The sequence below is a fragment of the Equus quagga genome, chromosome 5, assembly GCF_021613505.1.
Source record: "Equus quagga isolate Etosha38 chromosome 5, UCLA_HA_Equagga_1.0, whole genome shotgun sequence".
NCBI classification, from domain to species: Eukaryota; Metazoa; Chordata; class Mammalia; order Perissodactyla; family Equidae; genus Equus; species Equus quagga.
In genome coordinates, this window is record NC_060271.1 from 31,208,778 (window position 1) to 31,227,320 (window position 18,543).

At 46.3% G+C, this 18,543-nt stretch overlaps 1 protein-coding gene across 1 annotated transcript in view; it reads right to left on the reverse strand.

The window, feature by feature from the left end:
• Positions 1-7,663: 7,663 nt before the first annotated feature.
• The window catches only part of ELOA (elongin A), a 17,368-nt gene continuing 6,488 nt past the window's right edge, over positions 7,664-18,543 (reverse strand). The window contains exons 6-15 of the mRNA XM_046661767.1: positions 18,352-18,408; positions 16,964-17,070; positions 14,880-16,068; positions 14,399-14,504; positions 13,483-13,638; positions 13,295-13,392; positions 12,260-12,440; positions 11,902-12,013; positions 11,183-11,364; positions 7,664-10,186 (exon numbers count right to left, since the gene is read on the reverse strand). Coding sequence (XP_046517723.1) covers positions 10,125-10,186; positions 11,183-11,364; positions 11,902-12,013; positions 12,260-12,440; positions 13,295-13,392; positions 13,483-13,638; positions 14,399-14,504; positions 14,880-16,068; positions 16,964-17,070; positions 18,352-18,408 — 2,250 coding nt within the window. The 3' untranslated portion in view covers positions 7,664-10,124. The remainder of the gene's footprint in view (positions 10,187-11,182; positions 11,365-11,901; positions 12,014-12,259; positions 12,441-13,294; positions 13,393-13,482; positions 13,639-14,398; positions 14,505-14,879; positions 16,069-16,963; positions 17,071-18,351; positions 18,409-18,543) is intronic.

The following is an 18,543-nucleotide window of genomic DNA, read 5'->3' on the forward strand; positions in this document are numbered from 1 at the left end:
CGTAAAAGGCGCCCCTGTGCCGCGCATGCGCCCGGGGAGAAGTGGGCGGGGCTCTGGGAGGCTTGGCCTGTGGCCCGCGCTTGCAGATGCCGTGGGATTAATGTTGACTCTTTCAGTACTCGGGGCGGATGCTGTTGCTAGCGCAGCTTCACAGATGTGGAAACTGAAGGGCAGAGGGATGAAGCTGGTGTTCCGAGTAGATGGTGGGGTCGGGTTTCGAATCCTCCTTCCCCGTAGGCTAAAGTCTGTGCTCTTTTATTTTACCGCCAGCATTTTTGGGGAGCTGGCGGAGGAAAGCGTGCGCAATGATAGGGCCCCGAAGAGTAGGGAGCGCAGCATCATCGCTGGCTCACAGCTGCAGACTTCGGCGCTTAGAGCTCGCTAACCCACTTTCATAACAACTTTCTTCATAGTGGGCTTTTTGGACAGCCGGATCTGGAGACAAGTCCTGGGTCTGCTACTGACGGTGTGACACTCTGAATAAGTCATTTCCCCCATCGTGACACTTCATTTCCTCATCTGTAAAGTGGGAGTAATAATATCTGTTTCATAAGATCGCAGTGAGTATTAAATAATGCCCTTAAAGAACTCAGCATGGTGGCTGACACGTGCTAAGAATTCAGTAGTTGAGTCAGATCTTGGCTCAACTCCAAGCACTGCCATTTGCTAGCTGAGTGGCCTTGGGCAAGTGACAACCTCTCTGAGTCTCAGCCCCGTTTAAAGTGCAAAGATTGGGCTAGATGACCTTTAAGTCCCCTCCCCGTGTGGTATTTTAGAGTGATTTTTTCTAACAGCTGGTTGTGATGCATTAATGGGTCTTAAAATCCACTTAGAGGATTGCGACCAGCATTCAAAAAATAGAATATGATAAAAAATTTACACGTTTTAAGTCTCAATTTATGAAACTTGTGTTTCAGTTTTGGGTCCATGTACTCAGGTGCAATGTAAAATGTTTTTCATATTGTGGGTTGAGGTCACAAGAATTGAAAGCCACTATTTAGAGTTGAAATGATTTCAGTTTCAGGATAGAATGCATCCTTACTCCTTGGCGGGGAAGGGAAACGACAGAGGATGTAGAGAGAGTTATGAGGTAGTCTGGCTATCCCCTGCCCTTTGCTTCTGGCTCTGGAGTGTCCAGACGAGACTGGGGCTGGTGAAATACAAACCAAAATATCTGTCTGCTCAAGTTCCATTCAGACATATTTTTGATGTCCTAGTTCAATTCTTTGTGAAATAGGCAAGCTTGGTTCTGGTTCAAAATAGCTCAATGTCATGAGTGATTCCTGCTTTCACATCACAGTTGCAGGCTTGGCACATGGTAAACACTTAGTAAGTACTTGTTTAATTCAGTGATACACTCAGTAGCCTTCCTTCGGAAAGACCACATCCCACTGCAGGACTAACACAGGCCTTACCTGGGAAATCTACTCACTTTTGGCTTCTTTCCTGTCATTTTCATCGCTGTCATCATTTACTGATTTGTTGAGAAGTATGTGCCAGACATTATGCTAAGGCACATTATGTAGTTCGTCTCAATTATTTGTCACATGAACTTTAAGAGACAGGTAGTATTACCCAGTGTTACCTCCAATTTGAAGATGAGGAAAGCCAAGACTTAAAGAGGTGGATTAACTTGCCCAAGATCAGCTAAGGTTAGGAAGTAACCAGACTTTGAACACACCCTATAGTTTCCCGAAACAAAAGGTACACATGAGGTAAATATGTTGAATTAATTAGCTTATGCTATGTAACAAATCACCCCAAAACTTAAAGCTTTAAACAACAAGCATTTATTATTTCTCATGATTCTGTAGATTACCTGGGTATTTCTCTTTTCGGGACCACTTTGGCTTGTGCTGAATAATTTGGAATGGCCTCATTCACATGTCTGGTTGTCAGCTGAGGGGATGGGGCCACATGTCCCCAGCAGGCTACCTGAGCTTAGTCACATACTGTCAATTCTGCAATGTCCCATGGTTCCACAGGTCAGCCATATTCAAAGTGTCAGGGAACTATGTAAGGGTGCAAATACCAGGGAGGGGACCTCACAAAAGGCTGGCTACCACACTACCGCACATGTTAAATGACCACTGAAAATGTCTTTATTCTTCTCTTATATATATATATATATATATATATATATATATATATATGTATTTTTTTTTAAGGAAGATTGTCACTGAGCTAACATCTATGCCCATCTTCCTCTATTTTATGTGGGACGCTGCCACAGCATGGCTTGATGAGCAGTGCTAGGTCCACACCCAGGATCCGAACCTGCAAACCCCTGGCTGCTGAAGCAGAGCATGCAAACTTAACCACTATGCCACTGGGCTGGCCCCTTCTCTTATCTTTAATTGGTAATTTGGCTGAAGATAGAATTTTTTCAGAATTTTGAAGATATTGCTGTTTTCTTCTAGCTTTGAAAAGTACAATGCCGTTCTGAATCCTGATTCTGTGTATGGTTTCCCCCCTGCTCTCTTCCTGGTCACTAGTATTCTGAAATGTGATAATGTTGTGCTTTGTTGTGGCTCTTTTGCCTTTTATTGTGCTGGATACCTGATGGACCCTTTCAACTTAGAAACCCTAGAACAAAACGTGAGCATGCTGGTTAGGACATCTGCACACGGATGCAGAAAGCCCTTTGCAGGGACGCATATTTAGGGGCATGAAGAGAAAGGGGGTGGGGCTAGGGTCCTACTCTCTCCCTTTCCACCACCTTCTATTGCAGAGCTCCAGGAGGCCCAGAAATGTGAATGTGGCCTTCCAGGTCATTGTGGAGGTTCATTTGTCAAGGTAGCAGAATAGACTGTACTTTATTTAACAGTTCCTTAGCTCCATTTATAACTTCTTAAGTATGTCTTCATTTGTACCCTTGCCCTGGTCCCACAAATATTAGGTATGACCTGCTGGACAAGTTGCTTAGCTTCCCTAAGCCTCAGATTTGTCATATATACAATGAGAATAATAAGAGTACCCTAGTAGGGTTTTGTTATGAGATTCATATGAGATAATGCAGGGAAATTCTTTGGAACAACCTCTGGCCGGTAGGAAAAGGTTAAGCGGCTCTTACTGTTGCTGAGCAAGACTTTCAGCTCAGCGCCCCCGTCTGGTTGTAGGAGAAACTGCAATTGCTAAGGGGGCTGGATTTGGAAGAAACCAACTGTTTGCAGGCTTAGAGTAATGCCTTTCCCTCGGCTGACTCTGCCTGTCCCTGCTCTTGCACTCCTGTGTTGCAGGGATGTCTGAGGACAGATGGCAATTCTCAGACTTCTAGGACTACCCTGGAGCAGGTAGGAAAAGCTTCCATGTTTTTTCTTTCTCCTACTCCTAGGCTCCATCTGCAAACATTTCTGTAGCTCAAGGACTGCTGAATTTGTATCCATCTTCCCTTCTCTTCTGTCTCAAGTAGGCTAGGAGAAGCAAACTGTTTTTCTGTTACTTTTGAATGCTTCTTTGTGGCCAACGGAAAGTATAGTAACAATAATAGCTAACAACCATATGGCACTAATAATGTACCAAGCACTGTCTTGAGGGTTTTACTTATATTATTTTTTAATCTTCGTAATTGCAAGTGTCCTATTATTATCCTCATTTTATAGATGAGAAAACTGGGGCACAGAGAGGCTAAGTAACTTACCCAAGGTCACACAGCTGGTTAGTAGTGGAACTAGGATTTAAACCCAGGCAATAGGCTCCAGAGTCCATACTCTTAACCACGCTGGACCTTTTCCAAATATTAATTAACATTTACTGAGTACTTACTATGTGCCAAACTGAGACCCCCAGAGCTCAGGCTCTTAACTGCCATGCTGCACTTATGAGCTGGGTGACCTTGGACGAGTCATTTTCCTCAGAGCTTCAGTCATAACAGCAATCCTTTACTAAATGCCCCTTCCTTGTTGGAGGCTTCACCTAGTTCATCATCAGCGTCCTGGCTAACATGTCCTGAGCTCTTTCTGTGTGCCAGGCACTGTTCTAAGCACTTTGCATGTTTTAACTCATATGATGGCTTTGCAAGGGTGATGTATTTTTCTCATTTTTGGAGGAAGAAATGGAGACACAGAGAGGTTTAGTGACTTGCTCAGGGGCACACAGCTGTGAAGTGTGAGATTTGAAGCTGGGTGGCTTGTGGATCACCTGAGAGTCCCAGCTGTCATGATTCCCTTTGGAGTCTTTGGTGCTGTTAGCAAACATTTCTAGTTCTCTGTGTCCAGGCACGTGGATGGATTGTGCTTCCCTGTCCCCTTGAATTCAGGTGCAGTCAATGAAATATGATGGATGTCACTTCTGGACGTAGCTTAGGGGCCAGCGCAACCTTCTTGTGCCTTGAAAATCTTAGCAGCACAGGGATGGTGTCTCCCTTAGCCTGGATCCCTGAGTGAGGGTGACATAGAGCAGAGCCCCCTCAGACCCACAGTAGACAAGCAGTGTGAGTGAGGAACAAACCTGTGTTGTTTTGAGCCACTGAGATTTGGGAATTGTTACCGCGACATGACCGAGTCCAGGGTTCCTCAAACTCAGCACTATTGACATTTGGGGTCAGATAGTTCTTTGCTGTGAGGGGCTGTCCTGTGCGTCGTGGAATGTTTGACATTGTTTGCTAAGTGTCTCATTGGGGGCAAAATCACCCGCAGTTGAGAACTACTGTCCTAGCCCATCCTGATAGTCTGACTGTCCTGCCAGTCCTAAATACACCCTGTTGCGGCATCATTTCTTTGCTTTAACTTGCTCTTAGATTCTGCTAGTATTGAGGACAGTCGCATCAATCTTTATCCAGTTTCTATATCAGTGTTACACCAGCTTCAATGGACTTTTCCCTCTTTCTCTTTGCTTTGGAATGGTCTAAGGGCACTGGTCTTATCTGATCTTTGAGGTTGAAAAAATTCCCCTCTGAAACAGTCCTGGGCCTGGAGCCTTCTTGCAGGGGAGGCCCCATAACAACTTTCTCTATTTCTTCTGTGGCGATTAGTCTGTTTAGACTTGTCTATAGGAGTGAATTTGGGTAAGTTGTATTTTTCTGGACGATTATCCACTTCATATAGGTTTTCTGATATATCGCATATAGTTGGGGTACAGGGTTTTAAAAACTGGGAAATTTTACATAGAAATCTAGATTTCTGTCTTGTCTTTAAAACTCAGAAGATGTGGCGGCCACTCTGGGCCCTGCCTTCCACCTGGAAATGATCGGGTGGAGCTGTGGAAGTAGCTCTCGTTTTCTTTCTGTTCCCACCACGCCTCATTGTCTTACACCAAATTCCTGGTATTTGAGATTGTGAGCCCCGAGATAAGAGGAAATGAGGTAGAGGCTGCCTTTTTGATGGTTGTTAGGGGCTGTAGTATATGGGATCTGAAAGAATAGATAGGAGTCCAAAAACAGAAGAGTGGAACTAACCCGTCCAGGGCAGCAGGGGCGAAGGTTTCACTTATCAGGAAGGACTCGCAGACCTCAAAATAGTTCTTAGCTTGTGACCCTAAAGCTTCAATTCCCATCGATAGGGAACAAAACTTTTCCTTTCATTCCACATTTAGAGGGAATGAAGGAAGGACACTAAAATTTATTGAGCCCCCTTTTTCTCATTGAAACCTTAGAAGAATTCCTGTGGGGTGTCATTATTCCCATTTTATAGATGAAGAAACTGAGGCTCAGAGAGGGGTCACAGAGCTAAAGAGTGGTGGAGCCGGGGGTGGAACCTGGGTATGACTCATTCCAAAGCGCCTGCGTTGGTTTTCCACTGCACTAGGCATTCCCAAAGCAGGCTGCTCATCAAACTCATTGGGCGAGGCCTAGAAAAAGTACACATTTCCAGATCCTACCTCTGACCTACTCCAACGGACGTGTGCAGTGGGGCCCAGAAATCTGTATCTTAAACAGTGACTTGTGCAGTCAGTCGATTGCTGTGTCCCCTGCTAGATGAAAGCCCCATGAAGGAAGGGGCCGTGTCCATCTTATTCAGTGACACAGAGAGGGCAACACAAGTATGTGCTGTGTGACTGAATGTCCAGCTTCCCAGCGCTGACCGTGGGCCAGCTGTGAAGAGCTTTTAAACTGTTTGTGGCAAATTCTCTGGAGCAGTTCTCAAACTTTAATGTACATTTTGAGGACTCCTTGGGTTTTTGGGGGTTTTTTTTAATGCATACTTCGGGACTCCAACTCCGGGATTCTATGCTTGAGAAACACAGGCACAGCTATGTGAAATTTTGATGGCTTGAACTTTCCTCGGAAGTTTCTGAGAAGGGTGGAGACAGTAGTCATCACAGAAAGAAAAGTCTGGGGCCTGTGAAGACAAACTGCGTGTCTAACTATTTAGCCAAATAACCAGGGAGAGACTCAAGTGGATGCAGAACCCTCGTGGAGAAACCCTGTGAAGGGGACATCTGTCTGGGCGATAAGCCAGTAGAGGGTTCTTCTGGGCCTGGTTACGTGCAGCAGAGAGAAGACACCATTCTTAGAAATGATTAGGGCCTTGGCCCAGGCATCTTTTTGCATGGGGGGCCGGCTTTGCTCCAGAAGCCTAACGTCAGGTATGTGTGTTTGTATGAGATGGAAAATGTGACTGAGAACACGTGCTTGGAGTCAGGTCAACACACAGCACCGCTGCTCACCGATTGTGTGACCTTGGGCAAGTTCTTCATTTCCCTGCACTTCAGTTTTTAAAATGAGGCCATGACCACCTACGTTGTAGGACCATTGTGATAATCGAGATAAAGTCTATGAGCCAGAGTGGTGCGTGGCACACAGTAGGTGCATTACCAATGAGGTCAGCTACTCTTACCTGACCATGAGCACCAGACGTGATTGTGTTACTCTCTATCCCAGAGTGTAACACAGGTCCTGGCTCAGCAAATGCTGAATTAAGGAAGAAGGCACAGACCCTGGGTGAAGTCATCCTAGATGCCACGTTCCGTTAATTCAATGCTTAGTAATTTCTAACAGTGAGAATTAGATCCAGTAAAGAATTGGGAAAAGTAAGTCCAGACCATAAACCAAGAATGCCCTCTTCTGAGAGAGGAAAGGGAAATAAAGCCGCGTTGTTGCGAGATGTAGATCTGACGTAGAGTCCCACCCACTGGATGTAAGCCGGGGCTGAAACCCAGCCCTGGCTCCGTTCGCGGGGCTGAAACTGCTGCAGCGCCGTGGGGGCCAACACAGCTGCTCCTTCTAAGTCCCTGCTGGCTCGATTTCTCTGCGTTAGTGTTCATTATGCTTTCACTAGGAAGCCATCGTAAGACTGAGCTTCTTCACATCCCCCGAAGAAATGACTGAAAGGTGCAGTGGCAAACATTTTGCAGTCAGAGAATCTGGGTTTCAGATCCTTTCCTTTGCCGCTCACTAGCTATGCGGCTTTGGCTGTTATTTCAGCCTCTGAGCCTCAGCTTCTAACTTAAAGGGGGTTTAACAGCTCAGTCCCAGGGCTCCAAGCATAAAAATGGGACGGTGCCTGGTCCCCACGAGGTGCTTGTTTTCATCTGAGTTTCCCCCCTCAGCTCACAGGGCTCCTCCCCGTGAGTCCCCATTTCCCGGTCCTGCCATGCTCCAGACAGAGACCCAGCCCTTTATGGCCCGGCCAAAGGATTGGAATCCCACCCAGGAGGCAGACATTTTGTGACCGACTTCCATTCTCTGACACAATAAGGAGAAGGGAAGAAAGACAACAGTATATGGGGTTTTTTGTTTTTTATTTAGACATGGAATTTTCCTTCCTTTTCATATAACTTATCTAATTAAAATATTCATCTTGGTAGTTACCACAAAAAAGTAACATAGAAAATTGTATTTACATTTTGGGACCAAAATACAAATGAAGAGCAGGATGATACCTTGCTCCTTTCCCTCCCACTTCCCGGAAAGAAAGAGAAAGCCCCAAAGAAACTGCTCATTACACCAAGGATCACAAAGGATTAATTTGTAATTTGGTGATCTGTATGTAGTGTAGCACAGAAAAAAAAAAATTGCACAAGTTTTCACAAATCAGACCAAAGGTTCAACATCATCCTGTGTCTGCTCTGCAGCCATGTCAATAACTCAGGGCAGGAGGGCCTTTAGAAATTCAGTTTTTCCTCTTCCCTCCTCACTCTTCTCGCCAAGTCGCATCCCTGATGCAGACACTCTTGGAGGAGAAGGCAGGAAAGATGTGGCACTATGCAAACAGAGGTGATCAAAAATCTTTATGTGCCAAAAATGGGTAGTGATGTTGGGATGAACAAATACGTGTCCTTTCTTCCCTCCCGGCCTAAAGACTCCTAATAAAAGAAATTAAGTCATACACAACTGAACCTAAAAGAGGAGACACTGGGTTCAACGACAAAGACTTGAACACACAGCTAAGAGACAAATTCGAGATGCTGGGCACCTAGAGGGAGCTGATCTAGGCAACGATGTCTGGCACCTGCCCGAGGTTCATTTGGTTTCAGGGAGGAGGCTTCCCAGTATCAGATTTGGGGAGCAGGGTAGGGGTGGAATGGTAATACCGACAACCAAGAGAAATACTTTACCCAATTCAAAAATACAGCAAATTAAAACACAGCAATAGTTGTGTCCCATCACAACAGGCACCTGCGCAGCAACGCACACTGAACAATACAGCCTTTGCTGCACAGATTTCCTGCGCTGCTCTGGAATCTTCCGTTGGCCTAACCAAGGTTTCCAGGATGACTGAAAACAGTGAGCTCCAGATTCTTGGCTTTCAGCGAACTTACTGCGGGGACTAACTGCCAAGCTCCTCAGGCTGTCACACTAACCGTGCCCTCAGTCTAATTCTCAGGTTTCTTAAGGATGGGCGCCTCAAATTTATAGCATCTGCTTCCACCTGGGTCACAATCAAGTGGGTTCCTGCTAGATCAGTGCTCTTCAACAGCCAAGAAGGGCAGTGACACTGCCCTCCCAAACCTGACGGATGCCCTTGTGGTTCTCTCCCATCCGGATGCTACAGCTCACACACTTCCCCTCAGTTGGCCCTTCCCTCCAAATTCTGGCTTAAACACTCAAAAAGTAGTGAGAGTGTCTGCTACAAAACAAAGCAAATTGTGCTCTTCCAATCACATGATCTTACTTTTTAAAGAAAGGCAAAAACAAAGCCAATTTCCAACACAGCATCACACCTTTCAAAACCATCCACTTCTAGTGCAAGTCACAGGGAACAAGAGATGAAAGCGCTGGCTTTGAAAACTCCAAAGTTGTATTTGGGGGGCTACGAAGAGCCCTGCCATGTGTTTGTGTTTTTTCCCCACACTAGTGGGGAGAAGGAAAAAGAAGAGAGGAGAAAAGCCCTCAAGCTGTGAATCAGAAATTAGAAATGGTAGAAATGCTGAGGTTCTGTGCAAATCCATCTCTCAAGGTTCTGTGTCCTCTAGTGAGCCTCAAAAAACAGTGGGAACTGGCAAAAAGAATGGGGGAAAGACTCTAGAACTTTACAAATAACCTCCCTTAATAAATACTATTTGATGAGTAAGAACGAGATGCACCTGCATAGGAACTCAAAGCAACACTGAGCAGGGTCTCAGGGTGAGGGTCTAACCTGAACACTTCCTGTCTCCACGTCGAGGCTCCCCTCTAGGACAGGCGGCCCAGGACCCACACCTTGGCCCACGTGCAGCTGGCACCATGCAGGCTCTGGGGACGCCAGTCCTCCCTCTAGACCGGAGTCCACTCAGGAGAGCTGAACCGGGACCGGGGAATGGCTTTCACTAGGCTTCTGTCTAACTTTAATAAAGGGCCCTGAAAGGCTAAGTGTGTGGTAGAGGACCAAACACAATCAAACAAAAAAACCAAAAAAACCCTGGGGGTAATATAAATACAATCTGGGGGCAATATTTATTAATTAAAACTATGTCTTATAGTTTACAAAGAAGCTAATTAACAACAAAAGTATAATTGACCTTAAAATCCTCAGTGAGACCGAGGCTTCACATCTTCTTCAGAATTCTGAAGGGTTCTCCAGGCAGGGAGGCAGTGGCCGCAGCGCACGGGCGCACAGGCGTGGCACCTGCAAACGGCGCGGGATCTGGAGACCAAGAGGTTCCACGCAGCAAAGACGCTGGTCTCCTCTGCAAGTTCCATTCCCCAGCCCCTGCTGTCCTTGTATTCCTCGACCCAAACTCCATCTCCAAGGCAAGACCTCGGTTTATCGTCGGGAGAATCTGTTCTTGAAAGCTTTAATCGTCTTGGCCATCATTGGGGCAATTTCTGTGTAAAGAGAAATAAGGCAGTTGTTTCTGACTGGTGGCAGTTTAGACATATGCCACCATTGGGTGTATGTCTAACTTGGTTGGGTGACAATCAGAGCCCAGCCCTGCAACACACTTGCGTCTCCACCGCCAGACAAAGGGATCCAAGTGACAGCTATCTGCTGACAGCAGGTAAAAGCAGCAGCACAGGGCTGACGCTACCTGAGCACCCGCCAGGCCCGGAACAATCACTCTAACAACCCCATCAGGACTCGGAGAGACTGGCCAACTTGCCTCTGGTTGTACAGTAAGTGGCAGAACTGGAATTCAATCCTTGCCAGACTCGAAAGGCCACTCTGAGGCAAAATTTAACTCTGCCTTGCCAATATCCAAACCAGCAAAAAGCACCCCGCTCTGGCCCGTCTGTCCACTGTAGCAACAGGTCTAAGATGAGCTAAATGCAAATGCCACCCATGGAGGGCTAGCCTGCACTCTTGAGGGTTACTCTAAGCATAGCTAGGTCTTAAGTGAGGATTTCTACCTCCCTTGGGCCCTGAAGTGAATACAGAATAATGCTTTTCTTAAGTTAGGACACTCCCTTAGAATACTAGGGATAGTCTATGGTAGCAAAGGTAATAAAATACAAAATAGACCCAACTAGATATAAAAGATAACTACTTGAAAGCTGCAGTTATAAGGTTATAAAAACCTCAATTTGATGGACTGTCATTCAGCTGTAATAATGATAGTCCTGAACCTTAGAGAGAACCTCGTCTCTCCTGCCTGGAGAAACAAGTTTACGCTTAGGTTAAAAAAAGCAGAGTGCCAAGATGAATATTCACTCTGATCATTATTTAAAAGATACTGTGCATTATGAACAAAGCAGGGGAAGGGAGGCACTGACATTTAGACGAGCTACATGCAAGGTGTCATACGTGTGCTACATCTAATACACAAAATACGATGTGGCACTAATGACGTTGAAATACCTGAGTAGGAACCCCAAGTTACTCACTCTTCACAGTTGGTTTCCTAGGATCATAGGAAACGGTGCTGCTGACCACAGGCGCCAAGTGGGCACTGCTGGTGCTCGGGCCGTCGTAGGCTGGCTCCTCGGGGCTGGCGTTAAAGCTGTTGCTGCTGCCACTGCTGAAGGGAGTGTGGCTGCTTCCTGTGGAGTACGGGGCTGGCTTAATCCTGTAACACAGAACACAGCTGGTTAACCTTGAGTAGGAGAAATCCGCACCAGCAGTCTGAAGCTGGCCTGTTTGAGGAGGACTCGGCTGTGTGGCTTTGCCCGTGGACCCTAGCACCCTAGATTCGGGCGGCGGCTCAGAGGGCACTAGCCCTTCAGAAGGAATGATAATCTCAACTAACTTCTCACTGTTTAGGTGTAAATCTGCATTCTGAAAATGCTAATATGACTTAAAGTCATGACAGTAATATGTTATTTGTTCAAATGGGGAAAAGGAAAGCATACGGACATGCTTCCCAGAAGCCAGGGCCTGTTCTCCATGTAACTGGAACCCCCCGAGAGGCAGGAGGAATTATCTGGCCCACACTGCAGTCAAAGCAGCTGAGGCTCAGGGAGGTCAAGGTCGGCCTCCAGAACTCACTCCGCACCGCCGTGCTTTCACCCAAAAATAAACTGCTGGCTGCCTCTTAGGGCTGAATGACACGCCCCTGGGGCCTCTTCCCTAAGCGTGCACAAACCACGGGGAGCAGAGATCGTACTTGATCTTCTCGGGCACAAGCGCTCCCCCTGTTCCAAACTTCTCCTGCCGTCTCCGAACATCGCGAGGTGGTTTGGCCACAGAGTTGACAAAGGCCATCTTTGCTTGTCGGCCTGTGGAGAAATATGGAGATCAATACCTGCCTTCTTGAGCAGAGATGCTATTATTTTAATAATCTACACTATTAAGAGACAAAGGCTTTTCAAGTGCTCCCCAAACTAGGGGATTATCAACCCTGAAAATGCCCCTGTAGGGTAGCACGGGTGGTGGCAGGAGAAGTACCGCACCCCTGCCCCCTTCGGCAAATACAAGAGAGATTTAGGGCCCCCCCCCCGAGGCCCTGCGGCTCTTCCTCTTACCTTTGGGCTTATTTGCGTGTGCGGATCGGATGTTCTTCGTCAGCAGTCGTAGCCGCTGCTCTCGTGCATCCTGGAGCCGCAGGTACATCTCCCGCCATGACTCATACTCCTCTGGCCTTTCTTCCTTAAAGTCTCGGTGACAATGAATTTTCCATAATTGATCTGTTTCTTCAATTAATACCTAAAATCAGAACCGGGACATCATTTATATGCAAGCACGGTTACACATCTCTTTTCTATCCTTAATCACCTAGGCATGACCAGTTTCCTAATGATTTTTTGGTCCTCATAGTATAGTGTTATACTAAAATACCACAGTTCTAGAAAAAAATCAGATCACTAAATTAAAACAATGCTAAGTGTGAGGCATTGTACTAGCTGCTTTGGGGCACTGGGAGGGGAGAGGAGACAACAGAAAAACTAGTTTAAGATCAGTTTTTCCTTTAGAAAATCAGTGAAGGGCAGAAGTGGGAGGAGGTCAAGTCCAGGCATTTCCCCAGCACTGCCCTCAGCTGGACTGTCAAGGGGGCCAGCGAAGAAGGAGGGTCAGTTACAGATCCCCCGAATCAGAGAGACAGCTAATGCAATCAAGTGAGTATACTCCAGCATTACAGAGGGATTTCTGGCTACATCTAGATGTCTCTAGAGACACCCAGCCAATCTGTGCTCTCTTCTGTTCACCGGACACCTGTGTGTCAACACAAAGCTCGGTTCATGCCCCAGATCCCAGGGGCTGTGCTGCCAGAATTCTCCCTGACCTCTGTGATGACCAGGCAAGCTCAAGGGACAAGCGGGAAGTATGTTTCACTCCCTTTGAATCCCACCTTGATTCCAGCCCAAGAGGCCCACTTAAGATGCCAGGAGTAGGTGCTGAAAAGATGCTTGTTTAAAGGCCCACTGGCAAACCAAACATGCCCAGAACAGTGGCCCAACCGCTGGCCTGCCCTGCAGCTGCAACAGCTTCACAGAGACAAAGCCATTCCTGGAGACACAAGCCAGAAAACTGCTATCTTCCCACCCAAACAGGACACTCACGTGATTGTATTCCTCAATGCGATACAGCTGATCAGGCGTACACCTCTCCAAAACGGGTTCAAGAAGAGAATACGGGACGCCTCCCACTTCAAAGATGGCTGCAGAGAATCAAAGGTGACAGCAGTGAGGAGCGGCTGAGGCCCCAGTGCCACAACGTGCTTGAGAAAGGAGGGGGGTGTGAGGCTTACAGTCGATGTTGTTCTTAAGTACCCGGATGCACTGCTGGTGCAAGGTCATCATTTTGGGGAGGTAGGCACACTTGGAACCGGAATACACCTGCATCTTAGAATTCATTCTCCGCCCTGTGAATCCAGCTTCTTCCTCTTCCTGGGGTGACGAGAGGGCTGTAAGGCAAGAAAACTAGAATGTAAGTCACAAAAGGCACTAAGGTACACAGTGAAAACTCTCCTTCCCACCCCATTTCTCAGGCTCCCAGTTCCCTTTCTCAAAGGCAACCAGTGCTACCAGTCTCTTGTGTATCCTTCCAGAGAGTTGATGCGAGAATAAGCAAATATGTATTTTATTCCTTTTTAACCAATTAATAACATACTCACTATCATTGTTTTTCCGTTACCACATTTTAGAAATCATCCCATGTCAGCACATAGACTTCGCACGTTTTCGCAGCCCACAGGATGCCACTGTGTGGGTGAACCATGACTTATCTGTCAGCCTCTGGCAGAGGGACACGTATATGGCTTCTATTGCTTTTGCTATTAAAACTAGACTTTTTTTTAAGATAAAAAGCTCATGTAGAACATACAGAATAAAGGGCTACTAGCAAGCAGCCGCTAAGATTTATTGAACTTCACTATGTGAAGAAACCTGGAGCTAAGAGCTTTACCAGGATTATCATTTTTAATCCACTTAACAGCCCTATGAGGCACACACCGTTATTTTTATTGCCATTTACGGAATACAAAACTGAAGTCCAAGGAAATTAAGTTATTACCCAAGTTCACATAACTTGTAGAAGCCAGAGCCAGGATTCAAACCCAAGCCATGCAACTCTAGAGCCTGCGTGATGAGGAAATGCATCCAAATCTGATGGCAGATCATGAATGAATTTTAAAAATCTTTTTCCATTTAAAAAATGAAAATTACCTTTTCGCTTTGGTTGGAAGGAGGCTATCAAGTCGAGGGAAGGAAGTGGACGGTAATTGGCCTGTATCACGGGCAAGGGGAGGTCGGGCAACGCCTCGGTGGGGACCTGCAAAGAGACCAGTGACTGGAAAGCTCCTTTCTGCCAGCACAGCTCTCCTCCCTACAGTCAGTTCCCAGCAGTGTGGACGGGGCAGGGGACTTCCCAGGCGGCCCCAGGCTAGAGGAGGGGTGGCAGCCATGTCTCACAGCACCTGAGTCAGGAAATACACATAGATGGGCCCAGCACAACAGGACACCTCAGAGAATACTTATCTTGGGTACTACCTACCCCGGCAGCTAGAGGCCCAGAGGAAATTACTTCAAACTGAAGTTCAACAGGCCACTAAAAGCCAGCCAAGCAAAACAGCGGCAGGGTGGGTCCAGGGAGCCCTGCGGGGCCAGCGGCCGGGAACGGGAAGCCACCAAGGGGCGGAAGGCTTACCTTTCTCAGCCTGGCTGCGTCGGCCCCAGCCGGCTGAAGCTTCTCTGACTTGTTTTCGTGCCCCTTAGGTAATTTCTGAACCGAGTCCAAGTTTTTACTAGTGCTTTTCGAATCGTTTTTTTTAAGTCCTTTTTCTCCAAGAGCCGTGGCTGAAGTTTTCACAATCTTTTTCTTTTTCTTCCGGGGCTGGTCATAGCTGAGGTATGACTCAAAAGACATGGTGGGCTGCTCAAACTCGTCATCCGCGTCTGCCTCCTCGGCTTTAGGGAGGGAGCCCACTGACTTTCTATCTGAATGAGCCGTTTTCACTTTCCCCTCTTGAGTCTTTAGGTTGTTAGAAACCTTCTCTTTCACCTTGGGCAACAGGTCTCCTGCCCCCTTCCCAGCGTCTAAGCTGTCTACGCGGGGCTTGTTTTTGTCGGATCTGGTTTTCTCCGAGTCTCTGTGCTTTGGTTTTTTCACGTGGTTGTCTGAAGCCGCCTCCGAGGCGGGCAGACCCTTCTTCTTGGTGCCGCCCTCTCTCTCCTTCTCCTTCCTCACCCCACTCGAGGGCGGCTTCTCTCTCGAGCTGTCCCCGGAGGGCGGCCTCCGTGTCTCCTCTTTGGAGACGGCCTTGTGGGACTTCTCTCTACTCAGGGACGACTTCTCATCTCCCCTGGCATCCACGGGACATTTTTCTCTCTGGGAAGATTTGTGCTCCTTGTTCTGACTCAAGACCCCTTTCCCCTGGGGTTCGCCCAGGTGTCGTTCTTGACTGACTCCTAGTCTGTCCTGAAAGGCATTACTGTGGCCTTTTCCGGGCTTCTGGTGTGGGACAAAGGGCTCATGGTCCTCCTCCGGGGATCTGTAATGGTCCACGGACATCTGATGAGGACTGGCAGACGACGGAGGGGACTGGACGTGGCCATAGTCAGATGATTCGTGGTCTGAAGAGTAGACTGGCGAGGCTCTGCGGCACCTCTTTCTCTCGTCTCTCCTCTCGTGACTGTGAGACACTTTGTGAGGTCTCTCGAACTCCGAGAGGTTTCTGTGTTTTTTCTGTCTGTGATCCGGACTATAGGATTGGCTACTGGAGGCTTTCCAGTTTTCTGGGTAGTCCTCTTCCATCTCCTCCTCCTTCTGAACGGCGTCCCTCGGGCGCTTTCGGGAACTGCTCTTCTCATAGTCCTGTTCGTCAGGCTCAGTGTTCCTAAAATAAAAGAAAAAGCAGACAAAGCAGATATAAATCTCACTGTAATCCTTACTCAGAGGACAAAATCACAGAACCTGAACTCGCAAAAGAGATGAAGAGGATGGAGAGTTAGAAACTAGGTTCTTGGGAAAAAGGAAAATGAGTGCTGCTCAAAGATACTCGACTAAGTTTTCAAAGTGGGAAAACACAAATATTCGATAAGTGGAAAATGACGAATTTAACTAGAGGATACAAAGAAGATCAAATAGCTTGTGGACATGAAAATACCTTAAATATTTTTCAACATGGGGACACAGTTAACTTGTTACATAAAAAAGAGGCTGTTATTTATATAGTTTGTTCACAACCATATAAAAATGTCTTTGAAGAAGAGGGTAGAAAGAAACATGCCAAAATGTTAATAATGCTTCTCTTTGGAATTACATGAAATTTTTATTATTTCTATTTTTTAATATTTTCTAATATTCTATAGTGATCATAGATTATTATATTTTTTTTTTGGTGAGGAAGACTGGCCCTGAGCTAACACCTGTTGCCAATCTTCCTCTTTTTTGCTTGAGGAAGACTGTCCCTCACTCAACATCTATGCCAATCCTCCTGTACTTTATACATGGGATGCTGCCACAGCAAGGCTTGATGAGCAGTATATAGGCCTGTGCCCACGATCCAAACCCGTGAACCCTGGGCTGCCAAAGTAGAGTGTGCGAACTTAACCACTATGCCACTGGGCCAGCCCCAAACACAGATTATTTTTATAATAATAAGACAAAATAAATATTTTAAATATGAAGGCAAAGAAAGAATAATAAAGAAAAACTTTTCTGTCTGCAAACACTCTGAGTACCAGATTTAACCATGAAGTTGAACAAACCTACAGAGTAAATGTCCTTACCGTTCCACAGGAACCAACTTCTTCCACTGGGCCACTAAGTTTCTGGCAAAGTTTCCAACGTGCTCGTGTTTTCGCAGGCTATTTACTGTTTTCCCAACACCAGTTTCCTACAGATTTGATAAAGGAATTGTTAGAAGGTTGCGGAACAAGGTTCACAATTTTCTAAAGAAATAAGGCCTCTTGCTTTGAGAAACTCAACGTATCAATACTTCCTTCCTGAAACATACCTTGCAAGTCTCAATACAAAATTACTTTGTGCCTATGCCCCAAACCTCTAATGACACACAGTAGCAAAGCATACCAGATTCAGAAGAGGAAAACACTGAATTAAAAAGCTTCTAGGGGCCGGCCTGGTGGTGCACATTCCGCTTCGGCGGCCTGGGGTTCGCCGGTTCGGATCCTGGGTGCGGACATGGCACCACTTGGCACGCCATGCTGTGGTGGGCGTCCCACATATAACATAGAGGAAGATGGGCATGGATGTTAGCTCAGGGCCAGTCTTCCTCAGCAAAAAGAGAAAGATTGGCAGTAGTTAGCTCAGGGCTGATCTTCCTCAAAAAAAAAAAAAAGCCTCTAAACCTTTAACAATAATGACAAGAGTGATAATGGCAGATGCCAGGCACTGAGCTAAGAGCTTTGCATACAGTGCATCAATCCTTACAACAACTCTGTGAGGCAGGAATCTGCCCCACTGCACAAAAAAAGAACAACCTAAAGTCACAGAACTTGGATTTGAATCCAGGACTAGTTGATGACAAAGTCAATGTTCTTCTAATTTTTTTTTTAAATTTTATTTTTTCCTTTTTCTCCCCAAAGCCCCCCAGTAAATAGTTGTCTATTCTTCGTTGTGCGTCCTTCTAGTTGTGGCATGTGGGACGCCGCCTCAGCATGGTTTGATGAGCAGTGCCATGTCCGCGCCCAGGATTTGAACCAACGAAACACTGGGCCACCTGCAGCGGAGTGCGTGAACCTAACCACTCGGCCACGGGGCCAGCCTGTTCTTCTAATTTTTAGAAAAATTTTTTGCCATAAAATTCATGTTAACATAAAATTCAGCATTTTAACCATTTTAAAGTGTATAGTTAGTGGTTTCCAAATGATTACAATACTGTGCAACCATCACCATTAATACCAAAACATTTCCATCACCCTAAAAAGAAACCCTGTTCCTCTCAATTCCCCCAGCCCCTGGCAACCACTAATCTACTTTCTATCTATGGATCTGCCTATTCTGACATTTCCCATAAATAGAACCATACAATAATGTGGCCTTATGTCTGGTTTCTTTCACTTGCAAAGCCCATGCTCTTAATCTTACTGTCCAATCTCTCCCAGTGGGGAGGGGATGGGATATAGTCATATAATGTCTAAAGTTACACAGTCCTTACCGCAAGAATGTCTACTGTAATAGGCAAGGCAGAGAGTTTCTTCAAATATTTCAATAGCTGCAGAGAAAATAAAATGAACATTAATTTCTACAAAATCATAATTATTTGCTGGAAGAAATAAGAATATTATCTGACAGTGAAGTGCTTACTCAGTTCTGCGTGTCATGCAGGACTAAGTATGTTATCACCCTA